The 12,794-nt window shown below is 37.1% G+C and overlaps 1 protein-coding gene across 5 annotated transcripts in view; it reads left to right on the top strand.

Annotated features, from left to right (window-relative positions):
• The window catches only part of LOC120533753 (calpain-1 catalytic subunit-like), a 145,947-nt gene that overhangs the window by 106,566 nt on the left and 26,587 nt on the right, over positions 1–12,794 (top strand). For all 5 annotated transcript variants that reach the window (XM_039760686.1, XM_039760685.1, XM_039760689.1 and 2 more), the window contains 3 exons: positions 3,986–4,149; positions 9,080–9,091; positions 11,955–12,166. In XM_039760686.1, the coding sequence (XP_039616620.1) occupies positions 3,986–4,149; positions 9,080–9,091; positions 11,955–12,166 (388 nt within the window). The remainder of the gene's footprint in view (positions 1–3,985; positions 4,150–9,079; positions 9,092–11,954; positions 12,167–12,794) is intronic.

Here is a 12,794-nt window from a genome sequence, read left to right as displayed (position 1 = left end):
GTTATAAATCTTCCCCAGCACTTCCTGGTGTGGCAGGAGTGCTGGGGAAACAAGTCCCAAGGCATTGGGCGCCTCCTGGCGTGACCACGGGCTCCTACAGGAAAAGGCTTCCATGCCCTTGACCCGTGGTCCCCAAAGCAACCCGAAGGCGAACCCCACGTGATCCAGGCAGGGCTCTGACCCTCTTCCGGTCCCTCCTGGTGTCCCGGCCGGGTCATGGCCCCTGGCATCCCTGACAATATATATATATATATATATATATATATATATATACACACACACATTATATCTATATCTATCTATATATATATATACTAGTAAAATACCAAGGCTTAGCAGGAGAAGTAGTGTGTTAAAGAAGCAATGAAAAGAAAAGGAAACATTTTGAAAATAACGTGAACCTGAATTGTTTTGTCACTGTTGTGAGTGATGAGTGTTGTTGTCATATATATATATATATATATATATATATATATATATATATTATTTACACAAACACACATAAACATATATATATATATATATATATATATATATATATATATATATACATATGTATACATATACACATAATATACATACATATATATCTACATACATACACACACATATATACACACAAATACATATATATATATATATATACATACATACACACACACATATATAAAGATATATATACATATACATACATATCTACATATATACACACACAGCTATTTCAGTATCAGTGCAATACGCTGTTTGTTAAACGGTTGACTCCGCTCTTACGTGCAATAACAAATCAAATCATTCAGTTGTCTTTGCTCATATGTCATTTTAGAGCTGGACGCCTGGCATCTTTTTTTGGCCACAAGTTCGTTTCTGTTTGGTGTGAGGTTCTGTGTTGTGGAGATTCTCAGGATGGATTGCAGGTGCTCAATGTACTGCGTGATTACGTGGGAGGCGTGATGATGTCACACGAAACTCCGCCCCCACGGCGTTGAAGCTCATCTCCATTACAGTAAATGGAGAAAAACTGCTTCCATTTATGACCATTACGCGTAGAATTTCGATATAAAACCTGCCCAACTTTTGTAAGGAAGCTGTAAGGAATGAACCTGTCAAATTTCAGTCTTCCACCCACACGGGAAGTTGGAGAATTAGTGATGAGTGAGTGAGTGAGTGAGTGAGTGAGGGCTTTGCCTTTTTATTAGTATAGATATATATATATATATATATATATATATAGCAAAATACCCGTGCTTCGCAGCGGCAAAGTACTGCCTTAAAAGTTTTATTAAGAAGAAAATTAAACCTTTTTAAACTGAGGGAAAATATGCCAATAATTATTTGTTAAGGATCTCTTTGTATACCACATTGTGAGTTCGGCCCTCCGGTTGTAATATGACTAAGCTGTGCACTGAGCTTACTCTTAAGCATGCAACGTACAGTTGGCCATGTGAACAGTAATCTTGTTTCAAATCTCACAGCTTGGATTGCTGCTGTCATAATTGGTTTGAGTTTCATGGTTTGTTTCAATTACGACAGTATTTTTAGGACTTGTGTTGAAGTGACATTCGGCATCTGTCAAGCGTTGTAAGTATACAACCAGTTTCATCGATAACTTCACATCCAGCTTCTGAGAGTTTAAACATTCATAAACATCAAAGTGTCCACTACTGAAATCGTCACCTGTGAATCTAAGATGTTTAAGAGGCATTGGCAGCTGTCCAATGGTGTAAAATATTTGGCCATTTCGGTACACTTGAAAGTGACAACCGAACAATTCAGCGGCAGCCATCAACTCACATGCAGATCCATAGGTGAAGGGCTTAAGCATTTCACTCTTCTAGTGCTCCTGTGTAGTATAATTATCTCCTGTACCTTCATCAGTCCACACCTTGAACCTGTCCCAGTCATTCAATACATAAGACACATGTTTCTCCTGATATCAAGAGTGAGCCTGATATGGCCGTGCAATATGTAACACAGAGAATGGAAAAGATAGGTGCCATCTCCAGGCATGGAAACCACTCAGCAAGTGACAGTTCAGGGCCCATAAGTAACAAAGACTGTTGAAAAGTTCAATATGGCGGCTGACAGTGGCGTCATACCACCGAAATAAGTACCTACATTGGTTTCGGTTAGCGCAGGGAAGCCGCCTACCAAATTTCGTGAAGATGGGGCCATAAATAAGAAAGGTTAACATGGCAGACGTTGTTGACCGTTATGCGTAGAATTTTGAAATGAAACATGCTTAACTTTTGTAAGTAAGCCGTAAGGAATGAGCCTTCCAAATTTCAGCCTTCTACCTACACGGGAAGTTGGAGAATTAGTGACGTTGGAAAGTTCAATATGGCGGCTGACAGTGGCGTCATACCACCGAAATAAGTATGTACATTGGTTTCGGTTAGCGCTGGGAAGCCGCCTACCAAATTTCGTGAAGATAGGGCCATAAATAGGAAAGTTCAACATGGCGGACGTTGTTGACCCTTATGACCGTTATGCATAGAATTTCGCAATGAAACCTGCTTAACTTTTGTAAGTAAGCTTTAAGGAATGAACCTGCGAAATTTCAGCCTTCTACCTACACGGGAAGTTGGAGAATTAGTGACGTTTGGAAAATTCAATATGGCGGCCTACAGTGGCGTCATACCACCGAAATAAGTACGTACATCAGTTTTGGTTAGCGCAGGGAAACCACCTACCAAATTTCGTGAAGATGGGGTCAGCCTTCTACCTACACTGGAAGTTGGAAAATTACTGACGTTGGAAAGTTCAATATGGCAGCTGACAGTGGCGTCATACGATCGAAATAAGTACGTACATCGGTTTCGGTTAGCTCAGGGAAGCCACCTACCAAATTTCGTAAAGATGGGGCCATAAATAAGAAAGTTCAACATGGTGGACGTTGTTGACCCTTAAGACCGTTATGCGTAGAATTTCGCAATGAAACTTGCTTAACTTTTGTAAGTAAGCTGTAAGGAATAAGCCTGCCAAATTTCAGCCTTCTACCTACATGGGAAGTTGGAGAATTAGTGAGTGAGTGAGTGAGTGAGTGAGTCAGTCAGTCAGTCAGTCAGTGAGGGCTTTGCCTGTTATTAGTATAGATGTGGAAGAACAAGTGTTTTTTTATGTACTCTTTTATGTACACCTTCTGAGATGTACTTTATAAATATATAAATTTACTTAGGTTTGCCTCTTATTTCAAAAATCAAAGATGCGTGAATTAGTAAATTCACCTTGTTGAATTGTTTAACATAATGCCACACTCATGTAACCTTAGTAGCACCAGGTGCAAGGCAAGGAACAAACCTTGTTCTAGGGTGCTAGTCCATAACAGTTCTTGAATAAATTTGTGACTTAATATTGCTGTCTTTTTTTGTGAAATTAAGTTCTTTATTCAACACGTGAATTTTAGATCTGTCAAGTAGGAAGCATACTTGTGTCACTGTGGTTGCCTTTTAAGTCACTTTAACAATGTGTCACTGTAATTCAGTTTTATCTTAATGCACATATCCATTTTTGGAAATTGACAGTTCGCTACAAGTTTGTACTCAGCTAGATACTAAGCAGCAGTGAGAAACTGAAAAAATAAACACACTGTCTTTTACTAGGCCAGTTTAGAGCACCAGCTCAAAAAGAACAGAATGGGTTTGGAGAGAAAACGAGTCCCCAGTATTCATACAATGTGGGATTGTATTAATATTTTAACACAAATCTCTGCATTTTTTTAAGTTATTGAGTAGGGCTAAATGTGACTGATGTGAAAGCTGTTTTCAGCTTGATTCTGAATTCATTTAGGTTGCAAGACTTAAACAAAAACTGTTGTGTCTAATGATTTAGGTAAAGCTAAACATTTGTGGCAAAATCAGCTCTGCTAAAATTCACAAGTTCTGTAAACTGGAATACTACTAATGCTATATTCTCTGACTAACTTTTTAAGTTCATAACATAAAAATATAAGTAAATATGATAGTTATTATCTTTATTTTAACTATAGCTACATTCTGGATCAACCCACAATTCAAGATAGCTCTGACTGAGTCTGATAATGATGATGGTCAGTCAGGGTGCAGCTTCCTTATTGCATTAATGCAGAAAAACAGACGCCGATTAAGAAAAGAGGGGCAAGACATGGAGACAATTGGATTTGCTATCTATGAGGTAAATTACATGTTTTATTCTTTCCCCCAGTCAGTAGCTGAACAAGTTGAGATTGAAGAGACAAGACGAGGATAATGGTAGAAGATGCTGATAATTTTACCTGTTATCGGGTTCAGTTTACATCAGATGGCTACTCCATAACATTTAGCAAACAATGCTTACATAGGAGATGCCTGATCTCCCATTCTATCTGGTACAGTCTTCCTTATCACTGTGGTGTATCAGAAACCACAACATATAACCTCTCCAGATCAGTCATTAAAGTAGTGCAGGAACTGGGAAACACTCTGCGTACAGTTCTTTTTAATGCCAAAAGCAAGAAATCTGCAGTTGAGACACGAAGTGCAGTATACAGTATACCATGAGTGCATGCCCATCTGTATATATAGGACAAACATCTAATATACTCGCAACACGTATGCAAGAACATCGCAATACAGTATTAGAAGAAAGGAACACAGTCTTTGATATATGCACATACCAATTCAACTGGACACACGTTTAACGGGGACACGGCGCAAATAAGGTTCAGGGCAAATACTAAGAGTGCCAGAGAGCTGTCTGCACCGTTGCTATCAAAAGAAAATGCCATTAATAGACACTTGGACATAAGCCTAGCATATGCAGGTTTAAAAAGAAGAACATCCAAATAATAAGAAAGACATTAAGACCAACACTCTCCGAACTCCACCTTACTAATCCACCCCTCTTACATCCATCTGCCCTCCCATTTGCTATATATTGCCTTTGATTCCTGTATGTCTAATCATTTTCTCTCTGATGGTGACACCTGATGCGTGAAGCTCAGGAATCAAAGACTGTTTTAAGATATGTGATTAATTTTCTCCCTTTGTGTATTTCTAGCTATAAATTAACTTTTATATATATATATATATATATATATATATAATATAATATAATATAATATAATATAATATATATATATATATATATATATATATATATATATAATATATATATATATATATATATATAGTGACAGGGGGTGCTATTGTCCCCTTGAACCCTCAGACTACACGTCAGACACCAGATTAAAAGTCACAAATGAATTTAATTTCATAAGTTGTGCACAAAGTACCTCCACAATACTTCCAATAACAACAATAATAACAATACAATAATCAATCCTCCACTCCCAAACGCTTTGTCACCCTTCTTCCCAACTCTGCTCGTCTGCTGGGATTTCCCACAGTCCTTTTATAGTTCATGACCCGGAAGTGCTTCTATTCCCTCAGTCCATGTGATTTCCCAGCACTTCTGGGTCAGATGAAAACTCCTCCTTTTCTTCAGCCCAGGCTATACGGAAAATACAACTCCTCGAGCCTCCCTGCAGCATCCCCTGGCAGCCCCCACGGTATCCAGCAGGGCTGTGAATTAAAACTCCGAGGTCCATGATGCCCTGCTCCATCTGGCGGTATAATTTATATATATATATATATATATATATATATATATATATATATATATATATATATATATATGTACTGTATATTATGTATACAAATAAATGTAGACTAAAAAAAACAGGAAATTGAATGAAGTGAACAGCATGAGTAATATTTAATTTGAAACTAAACAGAGTAAATCAGCTACTTCGACTGATACTGTATATTAATGCCTCTATGCACGTCGACCTTTTACAGATCTATTGTGGTTTGTATGTGTTCATTTCTTTCTCTTTATCATTTCATATCATATCACATGAAATCCTATGATTAGTCCTATGACTAAACAGAGCACGCTGCAAAAAATCCTGGATAAATAGTTTTGTTTTGATACTGACCACCGATCTCGTGGTTCTTGATTGGCCGATTCTGATACTGATTCTGATTTTTTTTTTTTTTTTTTCCTTTTGTCCCTTTAAAATTTTTTTTACTAATCTCTTGCATAACCAGACAAACAGAAGTCTTATGTCCTATATTAAAGTGTATTTTTATAATTATATTATAAACCACAGGTCTATAACTTTTCCTTTTTTATTAACAAAATGAAATTCTGTAGGCTTATTGTTCAGTGACCATAAAACACTAAAATAAATAAAATGTCCTTAAAATACATACTTTAACTAATAAAATATGTACAAAAATACTAATCTACTGTATAATACATATGGCATAAAAGGAAAAAAAATACTCATAATTACAAGCTGTCTTATTGTTTAGTTTTTCTGTAATATACCTATCTAAAACAAGGCTTAATTAAAAAAAAAAAAAAGTAGTTTTCTCCATTTCTCTGGCAACAAATATATTATTGTGAAGGACAGCCGGCGTCCTTACCCACTTGGGATGCCCTTAGGATAGCCGGACAGGGGGAGACGGGTTACACAGGGCTTAATCTCCCCTGGGATGCTAGATTGTAGCAAGCCTGGGCTTGGATCTTTACGTGGGTGCTTGCAGCACATGTCAGGTATTATAGTCCCAAGGGACAGCCCTGTTGGGTCCTGTGGGAGCCACCATAGGGAGCTGCAGGATTACGGAGTCCCTATATCGTGGGATTTCCACCTCACCTAGATGGGCTTATAGACCACATGTTTGGAAGATGGAAGACACTTCTGGGGTGGCTAAAATAAAAGGAGCTGCCTGCCTCATATCATAGAGTCAAAGTTAGGAGGAGGTGGACGAAGCTTGTGGGGAGGCGTGGAGGAGGCAGCAGCAACCAGGAGAAGACAGAGAGGAGACAAAATATTGCTGTATTGTGTGTCTGCATACATGTGTACAGTTAATTGATATTGGCAATTAAATGCTACTTTAATGATATATGCATTTATACATTTTAATCATTTTAAGACATTAATTGCACTACAGCTTTTTGCTGTTAAAATATATATATACTATATTTATACAGGTGTGTTTTTTCACTGTATCATCTAGACATTCATAATTATTGTGTAATTATAAAATATGGATTACCATTTTAATTATGTAGTAATTGTTTTTTTTTACCAGGAAGACTGTTTCACCTAGGCTATATATGCATATAATATTTATATAACAGGATTCATAATAGACACCTACAGTAAATGATGATTCTAAAACTTTTCATAATGGAAATACACTTTGCTTGCAGAATAAATGAAAAAATAAAAGAAAAATATGTATTTATCCACAACCTGCATCAATGTCAAAGTTAAGGTGAACAAATAAGATAAATATCAAACTTACTAAAATACAAACTGTACAAAAACAAAAGTAAAACTATGATTCTGCACTTGAAGAAAATAAAGAAACAAGCATATTTAGTGTAAAGACTGCCTCTGTGAAGCCAAGTACGTTGTATCCCAGGATCTGGAAGCGAAGTCATCAAGTAGTTCACCTGTTCAGTGACTAAAGTTGAGTGGGAGCAGCAGTCCAGACACAGGCGATAATTTGTAGCTAAAGTAAAGTTTAGCAATTTACCTTGAATTAACATGTGACACAATGCGGTGACACTTGTACACATTAAAAGAAACGGTTGTAACACAGTGGTGATGGATCATACAGACCACATTTGATATTGGTCAAAAACAGCAAACACATTTAACATGAGTGGAAATGTAAAAGTGTTTTCTCTCCACATAACAACACTCAAGTCAGAGGAAAAAACATAAGAATCTTGTATTGTGGTGGCAGCAGTCTGGTACGTCGTGAAACGTGGCCAGCCTTGACACCTACAGCATGCAGCTTTAAAAAGTGAAAAGAGTGGTAGCAGTGGCATGTGTAAAGTTGAGCTACCGTCTTCTTCATGAGGTTATCACATATTTGGTATCATGCTAAAACACTAAAGATCTTTATTGCAGGTTAGCTATTTTTCTTTCATGGTGTTCTTTGCATGTTAAGTGCTTAGTAATGTTTTAATTGATAAAATAAGAAAATATAATTTTATGCATTAGCAGCTAGTTTAATTGTGTTTTACAGAACATAATAATGGTTTGGTGCACTATCCCTGTGACATATGAGGGGATAGCAGACAGATTATAAAAGCATATTTGTAGATAGTTGAGTTATATAGTTATTACATCCTGTCTTGTCTTGGTAACAGAAGAATTTTATACTTGGAAACTTCTGTTTGTAATGACTTTAGCTGTCCTGGGTGCAGCTATTTATACCCAAAGGTTTATTTCTTGCCTGTTTCTTCACTCTAATAATTGGTACGGGCATCCTAACTGATTCTGGCATGGCCAGTCTTCCCTCTATAAAATAGGGCACTTTTATTTATTTATTGATTTTTTTTTCTGAGCATCACAGTTGTTGGTTTACAAAATACAGACAGTATTCAGCAGTGGTAACACACTTAAGTCATACAGTGGCGCTGCTGTTGCTTTAGTCCCAAATATTTCTTCTGATATTAAAACCCTTTTTTTCCCCCTGACCCTTCACATAATTATATGCAATGTGAACACCTTTTAATATTTTTGTTTGCTACAAGCTGAAGCTGGTAAGTGCATAAAAGAATCAATTGTTTTAAAAAAATGAAATGAAGAGTTCAGCTTTTGCTGAGGAATTGCAATTTTACAGAAAAGTATACTGTATTAAATTATATGCAAATGTACAGAGGTACACATATGTAGTTTACAGAGACATAACAAAAAAAGTGTACTCATTTAGAATTCCAGCAATTACAGTGGCACATTTTGAGTACCTGGCATAAATTTCTGCTTGCCTGTTTTAGAACTGAAAATTTTCCTACTCTTCATCCTTGAAAGGATATTTAATGTTTTCTTCTATGTTGATTTAAAGGATCTTCTAAGTTGCTCCTCAGTGTTTTCATTTTTCCTTTTTATATATTTTATGAACTTATACAATTTTGTAACAGGACAATGCCATTTCAATTAATATGCATGCAATTACAAATACTTTCTAAATAGCTATTTAACATAGTGGCCCAGTTGTGCAATAATTTTTTCTTCTTTTTTTTCCCCTTCTTTGCATAGGTCCCTGATGAGGTAGGTTTAAGTTTCTGAAGTTTTTGTTTTGAACGTTTTGTACACATTTGTAACTTTGTTTGACGTTTTGAAAAAAATATGTCCAATAAAACAAAAATGTAATGCATCCTTCTTCTTTTGGCTGCTCCCATTAGGAGTTGCCATAGCGAATCATCTTTCTCCATATCTTCCTGTCCTCTCCATCTTGCTCTGTTACATCCATCACCTGCATGTCCTCCCTCTCCATATCCATAAACCTTCTCTTAGGTCTTGCTCTTTTCCTCTTGCCTGGCAGCTCTATCCTTAGCATCCTTTTCCCAATATACCCAGCATCTCTTCTCTGCATATGTCCAAACCAACGCAATCTTGTCTCTCTAGCTTTGTCTCCAAATTGTTCAACCTGAGCTGACCCTCTAATGTATTCATTTCTAATCCTGTTCATCCTCATCATACACAATGCAAATCTTAGCATCTTTAACTCTGCCACTTCCAGCTCTGTCTCCTGTTTTTTTGGTCAGTGCCACCATCTCCAACCCATATAACATAGCTGGTTTCACTACCGACCTTCCCTTTAACTCTTGCTGATACCCGCCTGTCATAAATCACTCCTGACACTCTACTCCACCCAATCATTCCTGCCTGCACTCTCTTTTTCGCCTCTCTTCCACAATCCCTGTTACTCTGTATTGTTGATCCCAAGTATTTAAACTCATTCACCTTTGCCAACTCTACTCCCTGCATCCTCACTATTCCACTGACCTCCTTCTCATTTACACACATGTATTCTGTCTTGGTGGTCCTACTGACCTTCATTCTTCTCCTCTCTAGAGCATATCTTCACCTCTTCAATGTCTCCTCAACCTGCTCCCTACTCTCGAAACAGATCACAATGTCATCTGCAAACATCATAGTCCACGAGGACTCATCTCTAATCTCGTCTGTCAACCTGTCCATCACCATTGCAAATAAGAAGGGCCTTAGAGCCAATCCCTGATGTAATCCCACCTCCATGTTGAATGCATCACTCACTCCTACTGCAGACCTCCCCACTGTCACACTTCCCTCATACATATCCTGTACAACTCTTACATACTTTTCTTCCACTCCTGACTTCCTCATACAATACCACAACTCCTCTCGAGGCACCCTGTCATATGCTTTCTCCAGGTCGACAAAGACGCAATGCAACTCCTTCTGGGCTTCTCTATATTTCACCATCAACATCCTCAGAGCAAATATTGCATCTGTGGTGCTATTTCCTGGCATGAAACCATACTGCTGCTCACTAATCATCACCTCACTTCTTAAAAGGGCTTCCACTAATCTTTCCTATAACTTCATGCTTCATCAGTTATCCCCATATAGTTACTACTGCTCTGCACATCCTCCTTGTTCTTAAAAATCTGTACCAGTACACTTCTTCTCCACTCCTCAGGCATCCTCTCACTTTCCAAGATTATATTAAACAATCTGGTTAAAAACTCCACTGCCATCTTTCCTGAACACCTCCATGCTTTCACAGGTATGTCATCTGGAGCAACAGCCTTTCCATTCTTCATCCTCTTCATAGCTGTCCTTATTTCCTCCTTGCTAATACATTGCACTACCTGATTCACTATCGCCGCATCATCGAATCTTCTCTCTCTCTCTCTCTGTCTCTCTGTCTCTCTCTCTCTCTCTCTCTCTCTCTCTCTCATTCTTTTCATTCATCAGCCTCTCAAAGTACTCTTTCCATCTGCCCAACACCCTCTCCTTGTTTGTGAGTATGTTTCCATCTTTATCCTTTACCACCCTAACCTGCTGCACATCTTTTCCAGCTTGGTGCCTCAGTCAAGTCAGTCGGTACAGGTCCTATTCTCCCTCCTTAGTGTCCAGCCTCTCATACAACTCATCATACGCCTTTTCTTTAGCCTTTGCCACCTCTTTCTTCACCTTGTACTCCTGTCTACTTTCTGCATCTCTCTGACTATCCCACTTATTCTTCGCCATCCTCTCCCTCTGTTTAGTCTCCTGTGCTTCCCCATTCTACCACCAGGTTTCCTTTTCCTTCTTCCTCTGTCCAGACGGTCACGCCAAGCACCCTTCTTTCTGTTACCCTTACTACTAAACATCTTAAATTTCCTAAAGTTGCTCACCATTCAGATAAGCAATTCTGTGCCTAGCAAATTGATATACAGTAGATTGGTTTAGTATAAATGTTATGTACAACGATGGGGGTGGTTGTTGAGGAGGTATTTGATCAAGACCGCTAACTAAAGGTCTAGACTAATGCAAGGCCTATTAGGTATGTCTTTACTGCTTAAAACATATAACAAGATATGACTTTGACTTTTACAACTTACAGTTTTCACAAGTGAGAGATTATCAATTATGTCAGTGTGTTTGTATTGTTTATTTATTTTTTTTTATTTTTATTTTTTTCAGTTTTACTTGTCCTACAATAGATAAAAGATAACCATAATTCTGGCCAAGTTCATGCATATATGTACTGTAAATGAACTTTGAAATTATGAGTGTAATTCTAATTGTCCTGGCAGGAACTCCTGTATGAAAGATAATTTGATACCTGTTTTGATTCCCGCTAGTTACTAAAGTATTCCTGGGACTTGTTAAAGTCATACTATATTACTTCAAATGAGCATCTGTATGTAAAAATGATATTCAAAATACAGTACTTTTCGTAAGGCTCATTTCAGAATTTGAGGGCAAACATGTCACAACAACTAAAAACATATTGTAGCAAATACTGGTAAATTATATTCTCTTAGAAATGTTCTTTATTTTCATTTCTGTAATATCAGTCTGGTGTCTGTTTTATCTCACTGATGGCTACATTGACACAGTAAATTTCAAACATATCATTTTTCTCATTTGTCACTCACAGTTTGTTGGTCAATCAGGAGTTCATCTGAAACGTGAATTCTTCTTGACTCATGGATCCCGAGCTCGGTCTGAACTCTTTATTAATCTGAGAGAAGTCAGCTCTCGATTCAAGTTACCTCGTGGAGAATACATTATTGTTCCCTCGACTTTTGAGCCACATAAGGAAAGTGATTTTGTGTTAAGGGTATTCTCTGAAAAACCAGCAGATGCACAGTAAGTCTAACAAGAGAGTGGTTTAATGGAGTCAAATATCTGCTTTTTTTGTGGTATTTTTATTTCTTCATGTGACATTTTTATGAAAAAAAGAGTAGTAAAAATTGATTCATTATAAAAGACAATGTTTTTTGCATTCAGTAAAGTTAAAAAAAGATTAAAAGGAGCAGAAAAAATGTTGTGAATCAATTAAATGTATTTTGTATAGCACTCTTCGATGAGTGCAGGCACAGTGCTGTAACAGTTTTCCAGGTAAAAAAACTAATTATAGACTTTGCAAATTACTAAATGCACACACATAAAAATGAAGATTATTTTTATTATACACTAAAATAAAGCAATTTGAAAACTGAATAACATAAAAGGATCTTAACAAAACCCATCAATAAGTGCTATTAAAAGTCCAGTCAAAAGCACCCCCTGAGAAAATAAACCTCAAAGGGGTTTCTGTGGTCAGTTATAGTGCTAATATAACATCATAGCCTGCATCATAGTGAAACATAGTCACAGTTCTAAAGACCTGGGACAACTGGCTGTCCACATTCTGCAGTATAATATACATTTATGCTAACCAGTTTGAAAGAAGAAAAAATCATTTAATACGTTTTATATGATTTCCTGTATATAT

This window comes from Polypterus senegalus, chromosome 8 (assembly GCF_016835505.1).
Source record: "Polypterus senegalus isolate Bchr_013 chromosome 8, ASM1683550v1, whole genome shotgun sequence".
Taxonomy (NCBI): Eukaryota; Metazoa; Chordata; class Cladistia; order Polypteriformes; family Polypteridae; genus Polypterus; species Polypterus senegalus.
This window is presented reverse-complemented; position numbering and strand designations above follow the sequence as displayed.